General features: G+C 49.6%; 1 protein-coding gene across 7 annotated transcripts in view; it reads right to left on the reverse strand.

The window, feature by feature from the left end:
* USP21 (ubiquitin specific peptidase 21) overlaps positions 1-21,632 on the reverse strand; it is a 79,578-nt gene that overhangs the window by 46,918 nt on the left and 11,028 nt on the right. For all 7 annotated transcript variants that reach the window (XM_029580595.1, XM_029580597.1, XM_029580596.1 and 4 more), the window contains exon 3: positions 18,694-19,519. In XM_029580595.1, coding sequence (XP_029436455.1) covers positions 18,694-19,494 — 801 coding nt within the window. In that variant the 5' untranslated portion in view covers positions 19,495-19,519. The remainder of the gene's footprint in view (positions 1-18,693; positions 19,520-21,632) is intronic.

Genomic DNA, 21,632 nt, shown 5'->3' on the forward strand with positions numbered 1-21,632 from the left:
AGAAACCATACTACTCGAGTCACCGCTGAGGGTCCATGATCGAATGACTTCGCCCGGAGGAGCCAATCGTCCAGATAAGGATGAACCAGGATGCCCTCCTTCCGGAGAGCTGCCGCCACAACTACCATGATCTTGGTGAAGGTGTGCAGCGCCGGCGCCAATCCAAACGCGAGAGCCGTGAACTGAAAATGCTGGTCCAGAATTTTGAAACGAAGGAAACTGTGGTGGTCCGGGCGGATGGGAATGTGCAGGTAGGCCTCCGTTAAGTCCAGGGAGGCGAGGAACTCCCCCCGATGCACCGCCGCAATCACTGACCGGAGCGTTTCCATGCGGAACCGAACGACTCGAAGGGATTTGTTGACTTCCTTGAGGACTAGGATAGGCCGGAAGGAACCGTCCTTCTTTGGTACGACGAAATAGATGGAATAGTGGCCCGAGCCCACCTCTCCGAAGGGCACGGGCGCAGTAGCGCCTATCTCCCGGAGTCTGTCCAGAGTCAGCTGCACCGCTCCTCTCTTGAGGTCCGAGCCACAGGGGGAAAAGATGAACCTTCCCTGCGGGGGGCGGACAAATTCCAATGCGTAGCCGTGTTTTATGGTATCCAGGACCCACTGGTCCGAGGTGATCCGTGCCCACTCCGCTTAGAAATACGTTAGTCGGTCCCCAATCCTGGGGACAGGGGAGTGGGCGAGACTGGCATCATTGTGAAGACTTGGTATAGGGGTTCCCGGTTCCGGGAGTAGTGCGTGCGGGCCGATGCCCGCGGAAGGCGCGCAACCAGGGCTGAGACCTGGGGGCGGATGGCCGGGAGCCCGTCTGTCTGTAGCCCCTGTAGCGCCGTTGCGCTCTGGCTCTGGTCCGAGAAGAAGAAAACGCTCTGGATGGTCGAAACCTATCCTCCGGCAGCCGAACGAACAGCGTTCTCCCCCAGGGACTTGATGATCTGGTCCAAATCCTCCCCGAAGAGGAACTTGCCCCTGAAGGGAAGAGAGCCCAGACTGGACTTAGAGGACGTATCAGACGCCCAATTGCGTAGCCACAGTAGTCGTCGTGCTGCCACTACCGAAACCATGGATCTTGTGAGGACCCGAAAAAGGTCGTACGAGGCGTCCGCCCCATACGCCACTGCGGCTTCTAGCCGATCTGCCTGGGCAGCCTCATCGGACGGCAGGTTCTGAGACGTGAGGAGTTGTTGCACCCAAAGGAGACTAGCCCGCTGGGCAAGCGAACTGCACATCACCGCCCGCATACCCAGAGCGGAGACCTCGAAAACCCGCTTAAGGAAAACTTCCAACTTACGATCCTGTGTGTCCCGCAACGCCGCACCTCCCGTCACTGGGATAGTCGTCCTCTTCGTGACCGCCGACACTGCGGAGTCCACCTTTGGGACCTTGATGAGGTCCAGAAAATCTTCGGGGAGCGGGTACAGCTTTTCCATAGCCCGGCTGCTCTTCAGGGAGGCCTCCGGGGTGTCCCATTCCCTGGTGAGAAGTTGTAAAAACGAGTCATGAATGGGAAAAGCCCGAGCCCTCGGCCGGAGTGCCGCCAGGACAGGATCTCCCTTCCTTGAAGAAGTGATGACAGCGGGAGCTACTGGGGCAGGCGGGTCTGGTGGCGGATCCAAATCTAATTCTTGGATGATCTGCGGGATGAGGTCGTCCAGCTCTTCCCTCTGGAAGAGGCGTAGGGTATGCGGATCATCCCCCTCCTGTGTGCCGTCCCCTTGTCCCCCGTCCGGGAGGTCAAGTCCATGTCCCGCTGGGTCTGGCACCGCCCCCACTGCCGCGGGCGTGGATCGGACCCGGGTAGGAAGGCGGGAGGCCCCCACTCCCGGAGGGTCGGGGGGGGCCGGCGTCGAGGGCGACATCCGAGGGATCTTAGGAGGGGGGGGGGGTCCCACAGGTGCTTCCAGCCCCTGCAGATAAGCGGTATGCATGAGCAGGATAAACTCCGGAGAGAACCCCGGCCTGCTCGGGTGCGCTTCGGGGGCGGCGTGGTTCCTGCTCCCTGGCTCTGGGTGCTTGGTTCCTGCACCAAAATCGGGGGAACACCCCCGCTGGTAGAGTCCTCCAGGGATCCGTTCCCCCTCGTGGCCTGCGCCTCAGGGCGCTCAGAATGTAAAATGGCCGCCGTTCCCGCCAAAAATGGCGGAGTGGCCGGCCCGCACCGCCCGGGCAAAAAAGAGAAATCAGTCAGGGACTGTGAGGTACCTTCCCCCCCGGGAAGGCATCGTGCACAGATGCCCTCCCGGGAAATCCGGGACCCCGGGTCTCCGCAGGCCGCACAGCGGGACGGCCGCGGCATCGGGATCGCTGCAGGAGAAAAGAAAAAGCCACGGGGGGGGGCCACGCGCACAAAGGCGCCGCTGCGGAGGGGCCCGGTCGGCCCGCACTGCCCGCTGTCTGAAAATAGAGGAGGGTGCCGCGGGGGGGCCTTCCTGGCCACACGACCCGCCCCAGACATCTTTCCCTAAATGGCTCAGCAGCCCATGAGGAGCTGTAAAATGGCCGCGGGTGAGGGAGTAAAGAGCGAAGAGGCCGGCTCCACCGGCTTTCGCGGGCACCGGGGGCTGAGCTGTAAAGGAAAAAAAAAACTACAAAGGAAAAACAAACTTACCCCTGGCTGCAACGAGAAATAAACAGCAAGGCCGCAGAGAAGAGACAAGGAAGATAAGCCACTCCCCAGGAGTTGAAAGAACTCTGCCTTTTTTTTTTTTTTTTTTTTTTTTTAAACTTAATACAAACTTGATACAAACTTGATCCACAGAAAAAGACAACAACAAGCCATAATCAAGCAAGAAAGTGAAGGAAAAGGAGGGAAAGCCTGATTCCCCTACTCGCATCTGCTGGAGTCAGAAGATACTGAACTCCTGCAGAGGGGGTAGTAGTATATATGGATACGCCCCCTCAAAGCTTGTGCTGACTCCATCTGCTGGATTGGGGACATAACCCACTGTCTGGACTGATCCAGGTACGTACAGGGAATTGGGGATTCCGGTCTTCTTCTCTTCCCCCCCCCCTTCTTCTCACATTCCCATTAAGTGCCACGCAGGCAGGGATAACACCGTCTTGAGAATAGTTACTGCCATTAGCAATGGTAACATGGAATAGACTTAGGTTTTGGGTACTTGCCAGGTTCTTATGGCCTGGATTGGCCACTGTTGGAAACAGGATGCTGGGCTTGATGGACCCTTGGTCTGACCCAGTATGGCATGTTCTTATGTTCTTAGCCTTTCGAGAAAAAGTCATTTCTCCTGCCTGCCCCACCAGACTCCTTCAAGGCTGAACCCCTTCAGTTGCCCAGCTTGGTGTCTAAGCCCGGGTCTTGTACATGACAGTGTGCGTTGCCGCTGCTGCACACCCCACTCACTCCAAGCTTTCCATTTCAATCCCAAGTACATTCTGAGCCATCACGAACAGCTCAGGTCCCACAGAGGCAGGCTATGCCGGACTTTTGGGGGGTGGGGGGGGGAGGAAGGTCGGAGGGGATTTCTGCAGGTAAACAAATGTTTGAATATTGTCTCCCCCCCCACCACCACCACTGTGGTGAAAAGGGACAACACGAGCCTCTTAAGTATGCCTGGGGATTTTGTTTGGAAAGGAAAAAAAATCAGTTCTTGCCTGCTAATTTTCGTTCATGTAGTACCACAGATCAGTCCAGACTCCTGGGTTTTGCCTCCCTGCCAGCAGATGGAGACAGAGAAAGTTTCACTGACACTGCTACATTACCCAGTATTGACCTGTATCCAAGCCAAGATGACAGCAACAACCATACATTTCTAAGCAAACTTTTAAGAAAACGCCCTCCCCTCCAACAAGCTGGAAAAAGGTGAAGATATCCAAAAAGACAATGGAAAACTCGTTTCCCAAATGTACATAAGCGATCAGCATTGAAAACCTCCAATAACTCCGCACTATATACAAATCAATAGTATAAGTGGCAGACTCTCCCCCCAGTTAATGGACAGGACTCTGGACTGATCTGTAGTACTAAGGGAATGAATATTAGCAGGTAAGAACCAATTTTCCTTTCCCTGTACTAGTCCAGATCAGTCCAGACTCCTGGGATGTACCTAAGCTCCCCTTAACTCGGGTGGGACCTGGAGAGTTCCACTTGTAGAATACTCTCACTAAAGCACATGGAAGCCGAAGCCCCAACATTCAAGCGATAATGTCTAGCAAAAGTGGGCAAAAACTTTCCAGCATCCATCCAGCAAATTTCATGGAGGACACTTGTTGTGATTCAGCCCAGGAAGTCGCCTGAGAATGCATGGAGTGAGCCCCTAAACCCCCCGGCAGTGGGTGACTCGATCGCTTTCTTCAGCCACCGCACAATTGTAGCCTTAGACGCCTTACATCCCTTCTTTGGACCACTTCACAGTACACAAAGGTGATCTTTTCTACAAAGAAGTTATCTGATCTAGGGAAATCATAAGTGACCTTTAGATACCTTAATAATGCACACCTCCCATCTAAAAGCCTAAGCTCCCCCGCGTGTGGCATAGAGGAATCCAAATCTGGAAAAGCCGGAAGCTCCACTAAGATGGAACGCAGAGACTCCATCAGGCAGAAAAGAAGGTACCATGCATAAAGATACCCCCGAATTTAACATCTGTAGGAAGAGATCTCGACACGACAGTGCCTGGAGCTCCGAAATTCTCCTGGCTGAGCAAACAGCAACCAAGAAAACCACTTTAAGAGACAAGTCTTTAACCGTAGCTCTCTTTAGTGGTTCAAACCGAGCCTCACACAATCCTCTAAGGACTAGATTCAGATTCCAAGACAGACAAATGTTCCACACTTGAAAACGCAAGTTCTTAGCTCCGTGAAGGAACTGTATAATATTCAGATGCGCGGACAGAGGATACCTTTGCACCTGACCCCAGACACAACCCAATGTTGGTAATTGAATTTTCAGCGAGTTACAGGCCAGTACCTTGACCCGAACCTTTCTGTAAAAAAGCCAAAATATGCAACACCAAAGCCTGAACAGGCTGAGGCTGGACTCAGTCAACAGCAGACCAGGACTTGAAAATCCTCCAAATTCGCACACACATCAAGGATGTATAAGGTATTCTAGTCTGCAATAAGGTGAAAATAACCATTTTGGAATATCCCCATCATCTCAGTCGTCTCCTCTCAGAAGCGAAGCCGCATGACAGAAGTGAATCGACTGAACCAAAAATATTGGGCCCTGGTAGAAAAGAATAAACCAATATCAGAACCTCAGGGGCCCATCTATGGCCATGTTGATCAGATCTGGGGAAGCATGGTCAATATGGCAACTCTGGTGCTACCAGGATCACATTGCCTGGATGTTTCTCTATCCGCCATAATCCATTGTCCACAAGAAGCCAAGGAGGAAAGACAAAGAAAAATTCCTCAAATCCACGGCAGCACCAGTGCTCCAATTTCTTCCATACCATGTTCTCTTCGGCAGCTGATAAACCACAACACCTTGGTGTTCACTTTGGTCGAGATAACCCCATCTTCTATGAATGAGACACATCGCTGCCTCAGATAGCTCCCATTCCCTCGAGGACTAACTTTCTCCGAGAAAATCCGTCTGAACATTGTTCACTCTGGCAATGTGAGACGCTGCCAGCCACTCTGCCCACAGAATCAACTCCCAGGCCTCTCGAGCCACTGCCTGATTCTTGGATTCACCTTGACGGTTGATGAAGGCTACCGTCGTCGCATTGTCTGTCCTATCAGAATAGCATCGGTGGTGAATATTACCCAATTCAGAACCTCCAATTCCACACCACGCTCAAGACTGGTGTGAGTAAGCCACCATGAAGCCACCTGGCTTCCCCATCTAATGGAAGAAGAAGATGAAACTATTCCAATAATGGATACCAGCGGGAGAGAAGAGCTCCCTGCAGAGGCCACATATGCAAGAACTCCCAATGCATTAATTCCAATGTCGATGCCATAGAACCCAAGACCTGTAAATAGTCCCAGACCCTGGGCACTGAAAGCTCTAGCAGAAGCCTAATCTGACTCTGCAATTTCCACAATCTCTCTCCATGAGAAACCCTCTCTCTGCCAGCATGTTGAACTGAGCACCCAGATACTCCAAACTTTAAAAGAGGACTGAATAACTCATTCACCACCCATCCTAGAAACTTCAAGCGCATCGGTACCTTTTGTACCGATTGTCAACAGGGTCCTCTGATTTTACACAAAAGAGCCAGTCGTCCAGACACAGATGCTCCTCCTTTTGCAGTGCGGCTGTCCCCACCACCATCATCTTGGTAAAAGTATGTGGAGCAGTCACCAGTTGAAGGGAAGGGCTCAAAATCGAAAATATTTCCTTAGGACAATGAACCTCAGGAATCTCTGATGTTCCGGCCTGATGGCTATGTGCAGATACGAGTCTGTCAAGGCGAGAGATACCAAGAACTCTCCCTTGTGTACTGCCGCTATGACGGACCTCAGAGTTTCCATATGGAAACGGGGAACCTTGAGAGCCGCATTTACCTTCTTTAAATCCAATATCTCTTGAATTGAATATAGGGGAAAAAAACAGGATACTTAACTTAAAATTGACTTTCGGCACACTAAGCATGTTCAGAGTCTGAGCCAACAAACTCAGAAAGACATCTCTGTGAAAAAGAGAAAATTCTGAGCAAAGTCCGAAGCAGTTCTCAATCATATACAATTTCTTCCTCTCCTAGTGATTAGAAAACCAATTTCCCATTGGAATCCTCCGAGTCTCATGATCCACATTCCCTTGAACATTATCAGGGACAGCCTCCCTACGACATTTGCCCGCCATGACTGACAAATGGGAAGCCCAACATAGTAGGTTGCTTCGCCTTTGCTGAACGTCTCTGCAGAAAGGTCTGCAGGCCCTGGAAATATTCCATCCAGGAGAAGGAGGACGGATTTATACAGGAGCCCATAGGCCCAACCTTGCTCTCTCCAACCTCTCTCAGGGAAGCGTCTGCCCTCAGGAACAAGGGAGGAGAACTGACCATTGCCTCGCCTCCCATCCCACTCCCCCTCCAGAGACACCATAGGCCGAGGGGATGTCCAATACGGGCAAAAGTTGTAGTAGTCAAATCGCTTTGCGTGCGCCTCCCAGTGCCTCCTGCGTGTGAACCAATGCCACCCGGGAACACATGCACACCCCTCCAGAATGTGCACAAATATGCGTTCAAGACTAGGCCAAGGTCATATGCGAACAAGTACCTGCGCAAATATGCGCTTAAGTTTAGGTTGCAGTCTTAAGTGCACAAGTACCCGTGCAAATAAATGTTCCAGTCTAGGTCACAGCCTTATGCGCACATGCAAATATGTGCTCAAGTACCTGCGCAATTACGCACTCAATTCTAGGTCACAGATGTACGAACTCAAATCTAGGTCATGTGCACAGGTCCTTGAGTATGCAACTGCCATGCAGCGAGAATGCATGCACACGCCTACGCATGCGTAAAAAAACCCACTGCCATGGCCTCCACATAGCTAAGCAAAGCCTGCCTACACCTTCAGCGCATTTAGGCCTGGATCCGTCAACATCCGGCACTAAAAATCATCGAAGGCCTGAAGAGCTTCTCAAAGCTCAGGCCTCTTGACCGGCTGAGAATCCATAGAGCCTGGGGCCGAGAGCCAGCATCTCCTGCTGCTTGTTCCACTAATCAAGCTTTGGGCATAAGCAAATTAAAACTGGCAGAAGACCTCTACCAGAACCAGAGACTCCTCTGTGTAAGTGCCTCTCTGCCCCTTCCTGGGACAGGGAACAACTGGCAATAGTTGAGGGGATTTCCCCTGTCTCTCTCGCTGACACTAATAGGGAATTAAAAATGGCCACCGTTTCTGCACTGACAGGGGAAAGCCTCAGCACTAGACTCAGTCACTCACGAGGCTCATTCTACCAGTGTGGCTATGCTTGATGCAGACGCCTGAACGTCATGGCACTTTTGCCGCACACGCCGCTGTTCCTCCCCACACCACCACCAGCACCTCAACGGCAAGCAGGGGAACAGTCTCTCAGCGCCACGGAGCCAATACCTGGTCTCCTCTGCAGGCAGAGAAGCTGCTAAAAAAAACCCCATCGCTGAGCTCTCTGAGCTGCTAAGGTAGCTCCTCCCCCCCCCCCCCCCCCGGAACCCTGATGCTGCATAGATACTTCTAACTAGTTCCTTGTTCTTTATTTTCTGTTTTTACCGTCTGAGAATAAATAAAGATAACAGAAACCAACACTTTCCTTTGGTGCAGAGGTTCCAGTTCCAGGAGCACAGGTTGCATAGCAATTCTGAAAAGAGCCAGACTACTGGCTATATCAGTCTCCTTTTGCCAACCTTTAGCGATCCAGTCCAGAACAAACCGTATAAAAGGGATACTTTCCTGCTCTACTGGGTTTGCAGTGCAGAGCTGCCAGCAGGTTCCACCGCTGTCTCATGGGGCATGAGGATTTGGACCACCAGATGTCCACCCCACAGACCTCCGGACCGAGCTATCAGAAGGGTCACCAATCCCTTGCTCATCCACCTCAAACCAAGGGGGATGAACCCACCAGAACCTCACAACCCCCTGGGAGGCTCCAGAAATGTTGTCTTTTAATCTTCTCTTTTTTTTTTTTTTTAATATATTCCAGACTGCAGGTTTTACACCATCTACCATCTGCTTGAGTCAGAGAAATACTGAGGGACTGCAGGTTACGTACAGTGTCTGTGAAACTTTCTCTGTCTCCATCTGCTGGCAGGGAGGCAAAACCCAGGAGTCTGGACTGATCCCAGGGTACGTAAGGGGAAACCCTCTTCCTTACCCTGAGTACTTTGCATTCGCAAAGACCCCCTGCAGTACCAGCGCACCGTGGGAGCATTTTGTTTTAAACAGCCTGCAGGGCCCGTGTGGTACTGCAAGTGCCACAGAGAACTTCACAAGAGTCCCGTGCATGTCCCGTATGCCTGAAAACCTTTATGCTTAACAAAAGCCTATGAGGAATACAGACTACCACAGAATCATCACAAAAATATCAACCCCCCCTCCCCCTTCTCCCCAGGAAAACTGAATGGGTGACTTCTTGCTTACAGCTGATGTAGCAGCAGAGCAACAACTATCATTTTACACTAAGAAGTTGAAGGCAGCTGATTTATTTTGTTTGTTTAGTACGAAATTCAGCCAAGGCGGTTCACAGCATATTGGAACAGCAGCGTACAAACGGAAATCAGTTGTGGCTTCCCGATAAGAAAGCGGTACAACAGAAAGTGAATGGCAGCAAACAATTGCATTACAATTTGTCGACAAAAGGTGTCCCACAGGACTTATTCTAGATAGATCAATAAACACGGACTAAACTCTACCAACAACACAGCAGAAACACTAGTGACTAACTCCCAAATAAATAACCATGGTCAATAGTTTTTAGCGGCACATTTCAGGCATTTGAGGTGATGTCAGGCAGTTTTTCTGTGGTCAATTTAGCATCTTCGAGTCCTGGGCTGGGCATTAAAAGTCTGACAGAAGAGCCAGGATTGTATCTGCTTCCTGAAGTGGGAGTCCAGCTCTTCTGAGAGAGAGGTCCAGAGGGCAGGTGCTGCTCCTGGAAAGGAGCTGGTGCAAGTCTGATTCCGTTGTCCAAAGAACTCAAAAGAGCAATGTCAAGGATCAGAGGGATCTTAGTGGTCTGCATAAGGACAGCCTGCAAAAATGTCTGTTCCCCACGAGTCCAAAACCGTTACTAGAACTACCTTTTCCTGCTGACCAATATCTGCAAGCCTTGGAAAGCAGCTATGGGATTCCCTATGAGCTTACAGCAGGGGTGAGGAGCAATGCACAAAGCTGGCTCCATCAGCATTCAAAAATAACCCTGAATCTTTAGGTGCATCAGGACATGCTACTTCTCGCCCCCAATCAGCTTCCTTCCAAGGAGAAGTTTACAAAAAGAAGAAATGGACAATTCCAGGTCTGGAAGAGAGGGAATCCCTTCCCCCTGCAGCATGCAAGCTAACATCACCAAAATTATCCCTAGGCACCCCAAAATAATTTTTGTAAAGAGCTGAAATAGCAATAAGTCACATTGCAAATTGACTACAGACTACGTTATATCATCAGCACTATATCAAATGTCTTTGGTTTGGCAGTCAGTAAGGAATGTGTGTAGCCCTGGCAATGGATTCAGAAGCGGAAATGGCCTCGGGATACAACTGCATACAGGGCGTACAATGAGGATCACTGTATTAAGCTACGCTTAAACGCTATTCTTTTATATTGAGCTCCACCTGCACCAGACACCGCACCTTTAGATCCACGTTGGCTCTGTAGAGTGCACGTAGCAATATTTCATGATACGGGCTAGTTAATCACCTTACAGAGTCAGATAAAATGGTCATTGCTTCCTGAAAGCAGTTATGGACCACCCTCCTCCTCCTCTCACTTTCCCCATCCTGCTGCCGTGGACCCCTGGGAAACATTACCTCACTCGCCACCAGAAGCAGGCCCATCATGGCAGTGCGGAGCACGGACTCCGAGATATCGGCCCCTTTGCCCTGCCAGTCTTGCCTGGTGGCCAGTGTGCCCTGCAGCGTCTGGGGCAGTTCCGCCAGGGCGGTCCCCTGCAGGCCAGGCATGGCGCTGCTCCGCTGTGGCGTGCTGTGGAGGAGAGCCACGCACCAATGCTCTGGGCCTTCTGCGCAGACTGAAGACGCTCCCACGGCATTAGCTGAGACAAGTGCCGGTGCTACTATTCTTAGCCCTGCTTTTAGATCGGCTCTTTGGGATTAATTAGCTGTCATGCCAAAAGGGATTCAGGCCCTGCATATGAAGTAAGGTAACAAAGCGTGGGATTATCCTAATGTTTCTTAGTTTAATTAGAGAGTAGTATAAAACAACGGCGACCTGTCATCAAATTACAATTTTTCAGACTCGAGCACTAGTCCCTGCTGCCGAGACCCCAGTCAGGAAAGTATTCCCTGTGCCCTGAAACAGCCATCCAGTGCTAGGGCCAAGGTCAGAATTGGCAATCAAATACATAGTACGTAACATAGTAAAAGACAGGAGATAAAGCCCAAAATGGCCCATCCAGGTTTTTAAGGTTGTAAAGCAAGTTTGCTTACTGTGAACAGTGTTTCCCGTAGACAGCAGGATGAATTAGTCATCATCCAAGAGAGCTGAACAGACTCCTGCTCTCTTAGCTCATAGAGCATGCGTGGGAGTTCCCACCTGGGCACTGCGTCGTGAGCCTCTCAGTTGATTTTAGAGACGTTTAGATAGGCCAGTGGTTCTCAAGCTTTTTTTCTGTCGGGACACACCTGATAGATGGTCCTCACATGCGAGACACACTGAACACATGACCACCCCCACCCCTCAGTAATGGATATAAAACAGAACTAGAACATTCCCCATACAACTCGCCAATCAAAAAAGATATTCTGGTGTTCTCAGTAACAGCAACACAAACTCCCTCTACTACCAGGTACACTAGCCCTACTTATAAAAAGACAGCAGTTGACCACCAATGCATGCCAATTGAGAAAGCACAACAAACAAAATGAGGTATTTTATGTGCCTACATGCTACGGTAGTTAAATATCTCACCACGGTCCTACACACAAGATCGACCTTCACCAAATACAGAAAGACTACAAATTACAAATATGGAGACAAACTGGAATGAAAACCCAAAAAAGCCACCCTGCATGCAAAGCAAACCTGGAGAAATGGAAACAGAAATATAGCAGCTAACATAGTACCAGGATCTGCAATAATGCACACAGACTAATCCACATAAAGTTACACCTGCATTATGGCATGCACTCAAATGGAACAACCCTACCTATAAAACGGGAACACTACAAATATTAAACCAGGCCCTAAACACCAATACACCTCCCATTAGGAAAACAGAAAAAGCCAAGCTGTTATAGATTCCCACACAGAAATAATTGTAAAACTATATGAAAAAATGTTTCAAAACAGCTGATGAATAGAACATCTAACAATTAAAAATTATTAAAAATTCTTCAAACACCAATAAAATATTTCAAAACAACAGACACATCACATACTACCCAATAATTAAAATGGAAATCAAGAAAAGTGAACTTAAAAAGCCACCTTTACTTACCCTTTCCAGCAGTTATCCTACTCCTTTCCCTTGCAGGCCACACCAGAAGCAGCAGTAGCTGCTGAAGCTGTCCTCACGGTCCTCTTCCTTAGGGACCACAACCAGTCTCTTCTCTCTCTCTCTCACACACACACACCAATCACACCCTCAGGACCAGTTTCTGTCTCTCACACACCAATCATCTCCCCAACCAGTCTCTCTCTCTCTCTCTCTCACACTCACACACACACACACACACACACCAGCCATCTCCATGATCAGTCTCTCTCACACATACACAAGTCACCTCTCTGACCAGTCTCTCTCAATTACACAATGCTCTCGCTCTCTCTTACTTACACACATGCTTTCAATCACAAACATGCTCTCTCTATTTTACTTACACACAAGCTCTCGATCACACACATGTTCTCTCTATCTCACTTACAAACAGGCTCAATCACACACATGCTCCCTTTCTCTCACAGCCATAGCCAGCCACACAAGCACCCTCTCTAACATATACACCACACACATACAGAAGCACCCTCCCTGTCTCATATACACACACCACAGACACAGAAGCACCCTTCCTGTCTCATATACACACACCACAGACACAGAAGCACTCTTTCGATCTCAAATACACACACACATAGAGACACAAAGGCCCCCAGCTGAACAGCTCATCCTTGGCTCCGCCAGCCTGGTCTCTGGCAGCAGCTAGCAGCGACAGTCATTTCTTCAGCCCCGCCAGCCTGGTCTCCGGTGGCGGCTAGCAGCACCGGTCTTCGTTTATCCAGCGGCAGCAGCCAGCAGTTCCGATCTTTGGCCCCGCTGGCTGCAAGTAGCATGCGACACACTGGTGTGTCGCGACACAGCGGTTGAGAATCGCTGAGCTAGGCTAATTCATCTTTTTGTTTGTGGTATGCAAACTCATTTGCTCCATCAACAAGCAGGGCTGAATTAGCCATGGCATGGGAAGTCCCAAGCTGAGGCTATGCAAAACTGCTGTCACTTCTTGATAGATTGTCCAGACATTAACGGGATGGGGAGGTGGGCACTGGTGACCAAGCTACAGCTTTGCAAATATCTTCCATAGGCATGGCTCGCTAATGAGCCACTGATGCAGCCATAGCTCTCACTTGATGAACCTTAATGGAGTCAGTAATCTGGAGGCCTGCTAGCAAATAACAATGTGCAATACAGTCTGCCAGTCAGTTGGACAATGCATGTTTGGCCACTACTATGCCCAGACAGCTAAGATTGTACAAGACAAATAACTGCAAGGTGGATAATGTGGCCAAATTGTCTTCGGACAGTAAGCCTGGACTCTTTTTCACCTTCATGTGCATGTGGTCTCAGAAAGAATGTGGGTAACACAATGGCTTGATTTATACGAAAAGCTGACACACCTTTGGTAGAAACTTTGTGTGGGTGGAGAGCACTACTCTATTGTGGAAGAAGTACACATAAGGAGAGTAATGAATTATTGCCCAACTCTTCTGGCTGATGTGATCGCAACAAGGAATAATACTTTCTATGAGAGAAACTTCAAAGAAGTAGACTCCAAAGGCTCAAAGGGCAGCTTCATAAGTTATGCCAGAACTAAATTAAAGGTCCTAAAGACAGGGCCGGAACAAGCGGTGCACTTGCACAGGACTGTGGCTAAGAGGGGGCAGCAGCGTGGGGGTCACAGGCAGACCCCACTGGCTGCTAAAACCAGGAAGAGAAGAGAAGCAGTTGCTACTACCCAAAATAAACTTGCTGGACAGACTAGATGGACCATTTTGGTCTTTATCTGCTGTCTTTCACTATATTACTATGTAATGGTTCGATTACAATCCACAGGGGTTTGATAGCGCTTTGAAGGGGGGGGGGGGGGCAGCCCAGTTATTTGCACAGGGTAGCAAGACAGGTAGCACCAGCCCAACCCATAGAAAAGGCGGCTTGACCACTGGAGGTTTAGTATGTCATAAGCCTTTCATGAACTTTGACTCTAAAGCATGAGTGGAAATTGGTTTACCCTCTACCTGAACACAGTAGGCCACTATGGCGCAGAGATGCTTCTTGACTGATGAGGTACTGAGACCTGAGGAGAAAAAAAGAGCAAAGACTGAAGAGGTTCCTGCAGTTCACATGCAAATGGATCCAGGGAGCTTCGTTGACACCAGGAAGAAAACAGTTTCCATTTAAAGCCAGAAGCTATTTTGGCAGACACTAGGTATGTCTTCAAGCTCCTTCGGTAAAGGAAGTGAAGTGATAAATGAGCGCTCAACATCCAGGCTGTTAAGCTGAGAGAGAGGAGGTTGGGATGATAAAGATGACCCTTTTCTTGAGTTAATAAAGATAGATTGGCCCTCTAGAAGGATCGGAGAGGCTGATGGACAGTTGTACTACGTACACGAAGCAGACGTATCTGGACCAGACTGGTGCAAGAAGGCTGGCCCAGTCCTTGAACACTTTTTCCACTGTCTTGGCTGTCAGCGGAATGGGTGGAAAAAAGTGTGCATGAGATCTACATTCCAGGCGAGCAGAAAAGCACCAAATGGACCTGAGTTCACTGGGCAGAATGGAACAAAATCATTCTACTTTTATATTTCCCTTCTACATGAAGAGGTTTAATGAGGTGGAACAGCCTGTTGGCTATCAACCAATGGCGGGACCATTTGTGAGGGTGAAACTCCCTGCTGAGGCAATCTGCTAATGTATTTCTTCACAGAGAGGGTGGTGGATGCCTGGAATGCCCTTCCGGAGGAAATGGTGAAGACTGAAACTGTGAAGGATTTCAAAGGTGCACGGGATAAACACTGTGGATCTCTAAAAGACTAGAAGATGGGAATAAATGGAAAGCTTAACCGGCACGGAGCGGCAGTCACTACCCTTAAGAGAAACATGGGGGTAACCTGCACGGAGCGGAGGTCACTACCCTTAACAGAAACATGGGGGTAACCTGCACGGAGCGGAGGTCACTACCCTTAACAGAAACATGGAGGTAACCTGCATGGAGCAGCAGTCATTACCCTTAAGAGAAACATGGGGGTAACCTACAGGGAGCGGCGGTTACTACCCTTAAGAGAAAATGGGGGTAACCTGCACGGAGCGGCAGTCACTACCCTTAAGAGAAACATGGGGGTAACTTGCATGGAGCGGCAGTCACTACCCTTAAGAGAAACATGGGGGTAACTTGCACGGAGCGGCAGTCATTACCCTTAAGAGAAACATGGGGGCAACCTGCACGGAGCGGCAGTTACTACCTTGGGAAGCTTGCTCGGCAGACTAGATGGACAATATTGGTCTTTTTCTGCCGTCATTACTATGTTATGTTATTATGTATTGGCAATTCCCAGATAGTAGGCTGCTTTCAGAACAGCTTGATGGTCGCACGTCCTCGTCCATCTTTTTATGGCTCCTTAGCAGAGAGTCCAAGATCCCATGCCTCTTTGCTTGTCATTGCTACCTGGTTGTTGGTTTGGATGAGAATTCTCTTTCCCTCAGGAAGATGGGAGAAGGCACTTAAGGCAGGTCTGATCACTCATAGTTCCAACAGATGGATTTGAAACCGACTTTCCACTGCTGACCAAGTCCCTTGGGTTTGGAAGGGACCCCTGTGTGCTCTCCCATCTCCTGGTGAAAGTGTTTGCTGCTAACATCATCTGATGAGGGAAGCCCCCTCCTGCAAGATGTAAGGGTCTAGCCACTAGAGGAGCTCTCACTTCTTTTCTTCCTCTGAGACATTCATTAAAGTTATCAAGGGGTGAGTTAATGGGTCCCATTGGGAATGGAGACTCACCTGTGGAGGAGAGTTAGCAGCACTACATGAACTACCGCTGCCATGTAGTCCAGAACAACTAACACGCCCCTGGCTGTTGTCTGCTCTTTATTTACCAAGCAATGATCTAGGGACCTGAGAACATTTGCTTGCTAAGTCAGAAGAGACGCTCTCTCCTGCAAAGAGTCTCTCCATGCCTGGAATTTGAGTTTCTGAGATGGGATGAGGGTCATGTTTTTTTTTAATTCACTAGGAATCCAAGGGATTTTAGGAGTTGGGTTGCCTTCTGCAGGAAGGTCAACACTCCTTCTCGAGAAGTTGCCGTAACCAGCCAGTAACTCAGAAAAGGGAAAACCCAGATGCCCCGATGACAGAAATGTACTGCTACCACAGCTGGGCATTTGGTAAAGGCCCTCTGGGCCTGAGAGACCAAAGGATAGCCCCCAGCACTGGTAGTGAGAGGATTCCACTACAAAGCGTAGATAGTGCCAGTGGGAGGGATGGATACATATGTAGGCAGACGCATTCTTCAGATCCAGAGCACACCACTACTCCCCTGGCTGAATGAAGGGCAGAATGGTGTGGAGGAAGTTCATCTTGAATTTCTCCTGGAATAGAATATAGCAGGAGTAGAACCCCTGGCCATGTCGTTTCGGGTGGGATAGGTTCTATTGCTTGCTGTCTGAGGAGTGACTCCACATTGAGGTGGAGCTGCACGGAGGGAGATGCATCTGGATTGAAAGCTGAGCAATGGGGGAAGCATGGGAAGTTGGGAAAAACTCAAAGCAGTAACCACACTACACAATATTGAGTACCCAGTGATCCTTGGTGTTTTTGCACCACTCCTCCACGTAAAGAAGTATTCTACCCCCTACCGGAGGGGTTGAGTGCTGGGTTTGGAGAATGGTCAAAATCTTGGTCCAGGTTTAACATAGAGCCTACAGGTATCTGTCCCAGTCCACCTTAAGGCGCAGACACGCAAAGGATTCTGGACCCTGGAAGGGTCCATGCAAGGGACCTGGATCAGGGTCCAGAAGGCTTGGGGAGGTCCCGGGAAGCTGGTAGGATCTCATGGTAGGCCCATATGGAGTATACTAAACTGACATTAGTGCCTGAAGCAAGGTGAGCTACTGTTTTGATTTTGTTTCTTTGAAGCACTGTAAATAAATACTTGTACCAGAATAGATCTGCCAAGTCTCGCTGTGTTCCTTGGCTATTCACAATGCCGCTGCGAATATGCTACATTGCCCTAGAGGACTAGGGAATCCCTGCCTAGAAAGGCCACTGTCCCCTACGGGTTCTGGGATCATCCACAAGGGAAGTCAACCACGAAATTCTGGGAGAAAACTCACACAGGGAAAATCAGCCCTGAGAGATTAGTGTCCCGGGAGCACAGCGGACTCTACTAGGCCAGGATCTCACACAGGCTCTGGAAGATTTAAAAATGACTGGTCCTCACATGTCTGCAGTTGCAGGAGACAGACTACTGGGGCCCGGGGGGTCATACCTCCCTTATAGCCCAGAGTGAGGACATGAAAGAGGTGTGTCCTCTGTCTCCATCAAGAGGGGAGGAGAAATTCCAAGTGTAAAGTCTTGTCTAACAGGAAGCAAAAAAGCTCCATATATGCCATCACCGATCAGAGCGCACCCTGCGCTGAACCAGTGGGACCCTATGAAGGCGTGTCTAACTTGGCAACTGAAGACTAAATGGCCCTTGGCTTTTCCCTGCCTTTGAATCTTCCTCTGCAGCTTCCTGGCCTTTGCCCTCTAGGCTCACTGGCTCAAACCCTGTTGATTTTGACAAAGACTAAGGCACATTATCTATAAAGTAAAAGAAAAGTGCTTTGAAGATCAAAAAATGCTGTAAGAAACTAAAGCAGGCAAAAAATGCATCGATTGACTGCTGCAGAAAAAGACAAACTGAAGCACGCTGCATGGCTTTGGTAGCACAAAATTACCATGGCATGCTCAGGATGGGTCTTCCACAAATTTCCTGGAAAGCTCTGGAAATGTTTTCATTGAAACCAGGCAGCAATGACATTACCCAAGTGCAAAGCTGAATTTACAGTTGTGGCATTGCTAGCCAGAGGGCAGGGGTATGGTCCTTCCTTCTGGGGACTCCTCCCCCCTCCCCCAAGATTCTCACGCTCCTGCTTCCATCCCACACTCATGGTTCCCTCCCCCCTCCCCCCTCGATCCATCTTCCTCCTCTCCTCACTTCTGTGGCAGCGACAACAAGAAAAAAAAAAAATCCAGCTTGGGGCCTGTGAGCCCGTGAGCACTCACAAGCCCTGCATCAGCTCCACCCCATCGCACAAATTTCTCTAGTAATAGGAAGGACCGGTGCAGGGCCTGCGAGTGTGCGTCGGTGCCCAGGGCTGAATTTCTTCTGTCATCGCTGCAAGATCTGGGCCCCTCCTTTCCTCCAATCATATTGGCCATAGGTGGGGTGGGGTGGAGTGGGGGTGGCACCCTCCCAGCCCAGCCCTGCTGCGCTGATTGAGCACAATATAGAAAAGAGGCAGAGCAGCAGCAGCAGTGTGCCACCCCTAGGCACAGGGGCAAACCCAGCCCTGCCTACCTGTGCGACGAGGGTGAACTGCTCGTTTTCAGAGACGAGAAAGATCCATTTGAAACCCACAAAAGAAATACAAACTAAATTAAAAATGACATTTTTACCTTCTCTTTAAGCTCCCCCTTTTTCTTTTTGATTCTTATTTAAGGACACATCAGGAACTCAGCTTCCCATACTGCCCGCCCCCCTAATGTATGCCCATGTTTCAGGTTTTTACTGCAGTCCCCCTCCTAGGGCTACAGCAGTATTTCTGCCTCACATAATTACTATGCTTTGTCCCATGCAGCCTACTTACAGTAGCAGTTCTCTCTTCGGTCCTGCTCCCGTCGGTAGCAGGGGGCTTGCTGGAGAGTGCACTGCTGGATGTGGGATGCTGTAAAACAGCAAGCTCAGCCTGGGAGTCTGGCGTTTGCGTCCTACTGAAGCTGTCAGCCAGCGGGGCTAACAGCGTGGCAGCCACACTTGGCTTGGTCCTCCCATCCAATCCAGGCAACACATTGAGCTTCTTGAGTGAGGAGCTCCTCTTGAGAGAGGGGGCCTCCAGGATCGCCTTTCGACTGGAAGACAGACTGCACTCGTTCAAGTTCATCCTGTCAAAACCACGACATAGCTCCTCCCTTTTCTCCAGCATCTGGCTCAGGTCCCCATGGCTGACGGACTTTGAGCGGGTCAAGGTGCCTTTTCTCCTTTCCGACTCTTGGCTCCACCCGGAAATGATAATGCTTACAGGGTTAAAAGGTGCGCTCCCCAAAACCGCGCCGTCCTGCAGTGGGCTGGGGATGCCAACTGTGTGATCTGCCTTTACGGGCCCTCGCCGGGGTGCCGTCGTCCCTCGTGACGGATTGTTGCGTTTTGAAGTTCGTCCTCTTTCCTGCTTCCCCCGGTCGTCCAGTGGAGTGGGCCGTGGTGGCAAGAGACGGAGTTTCTGTGCAGAGGTGGCTCCATTGGTCATGACAGTGGGAGTGTAAGAGGAGCCCTGGCGCTCTTGGCTCAAAGTCCGTTGGGCACCTTGGACCTTGCTGAGGGATTTGGGCTGTATAGAAATGACTGCCGTCTCTCTGGCACGAACGCCCCGGGGTTCAGAAGCCTGGGGCATTGTAGGAGCAATAGAGAGGAAGGACCTACCAGGGAGACAAAAAGCATAAAGCAAGTTTTCAAAAAGGGCCCATAATGGAAGGTGGAGTTGTGAAAGGCCAGCTGAGAGTTAGTGCATAATCCTGACCTCCCCAACAAAATAGAAAATGTCCCTGTTCTACTAATATCAATGATAGTGGGTTTGAATAGAAAAGTTCACCACAGACACATCATACTATAACAATCTTTTTCCAATTGCTTTTAAATACAGAAACCCTGACTTCCAGACCGTAGCCTTCTCACTTTAAACATGTGTATTTGTCTTGTCTGTGTGTCTGAAGAAGATTTTAAGCTCCACAGAGCTTAAAATCATCTTGTATGCATCTAGACAGCACTGTGTATGTCTAGTAGTGCTCCAAAAAGGTTAAGAAATGGTAGCAGTAATAGGAGAAGCAGAGTGCTGAGGGATTGGAAGGCATCCATGAAAATCTGGGCTTCACAGGTTCGAATCCCAGCTCAGTTGAATCGGCAAGTCCTCCCCTGGAGTTCTTAGACTGAGAAGGGCCTTTGTCCGTACGTATTCAAGAATGAGATAGATTTTTAGGCAAGACAGGAAAGGAAAATTCGTTTCTTACCTGATCATTTTCGCTCCTGTAGTACCACGGATCAGTCCAGACTCCTGGGTTTTGCCTCCCCTCCAGCAGATGGAGACAGAGAAGTTTTCAAAACAAAACTCCACCTTATATAGGATGGTGCCACCTAAAGTCCAGCAGTATTACTCAATGTCAAAGCAGAATGGCTCTCAAAAACCCAACATAACTATGTACAATAACCCTTCAACAAGAAAAAGAAATAACCGGTTCACTTAACCCTCCTAGGAACTGAACCTGAAGAACCACTTGAGGACAGTGAATCCAAATTTCTGGAGATCTGAAAGCGAACTAAATAATAACCGAGCGAACTCTCCCTTACTTCCATGCCTCTGGACGGGACTCTGGACTGATCCATGGTACTACAGGAATGAAAATTATCAAGTAAGAAACTAATTTTCCTTTCCCTGTATGCACCCGGATCAGTCCAGACTCCTGGGCTGTACCAGAGCTTTCTTACCTGGGATGGGATCTGGAGAGGCTCGCTCACAGCACTCCTTCTCCAAATCCTCCTGAACTCAGTGCTTGTACATCCAGTCTGTAATGCCTCGCAAATGTATGCAAGGATTTCCAAGTAGCCGCCCTGCAAATCTCCTGCGGAAATACCATCTGGCACTCTGCCCAAGACGCCGCTTGCGAACGAGTAGAGTGGGTACAAAGCCCAACTGGAAGAGGTCTACCACGTAGCAAATAGGCCGAGCTGATAGCCTCGTTCAGCCAGCGAGCTATGGTAGTCTTGGAAGCCATTTGACCTCGTTTGGGTCCATTCCACAGCACAAAAAGATGGTCCATCACATGAAAGTCATTTGTAACCTCCAGATACTGCAGCAATGCTCTGTGAACGTCCAGCTTCTGCAAGTCCCTAGACAAAGGATCAGATCGGTCTAACTCCACAAAGGCCGGCAGCTCCATCAATTGGTTGACATGAAAGGAAGAAATCACTTTCGGCAGAAAGGAAGGAACAGTTCGTAATGAAACCCCGAATCCGAAATCCTCAAAAAAGGTTCTCTACAGGAAAGAGCCTGGAGTTCAGACATCCTTCAGAGTTGCCCTTTTCAAAGGCTCAAAAGGTGCCGAGCACAGAGCTGTGAGAACTAAATTCAGACTCCAAGTCGGAAAAGGATGCCTCACCGAAGGACGCAAGTGCTTAACTCCCCATAGGAAACGAGCCACATCCGGATGTGCCGCTAATGCTACGCCTTGAACCGTACCACGCAAACAACCACGAGCTGCCACCTGCACTCTCAGAGAACTGCACAATAAGCCCTTGGACAGACCATTTTGAAGAAAACACAGAATATCTGACACCGAAGCCCGGGTAGGAGCAACCTCCTGGTCCAGGCACCAAGATTCAAAAATCTTCCACACTCTAACATACGCGAGGTTGGTGGATGTCTTACGCAATCGCAGGAGGGTAGTCACCATGGCGGGAGAATAACCTTTACGACTTAGTCGTTGCCTTTCAGAAGCCATGCCGCTAGGCAGAAGCGATCGATTTCTTCCAAGCAAG

The sequence above is a fragment of the Rhinatrema bivittatum genome, chromosome 16 (genome assembly GCF_901001135.1).
Source record: "Rhinatrema bivittatum chromosome 16, aRhiBiv1.1, whole genome shotgun sequence".
NCBI lineage: Eukaryota > Metazoa > Chordata > Amphibia > Gymnophiona > Rhinatrematidae > Rhinatrema > Rhinatrema bivittatum.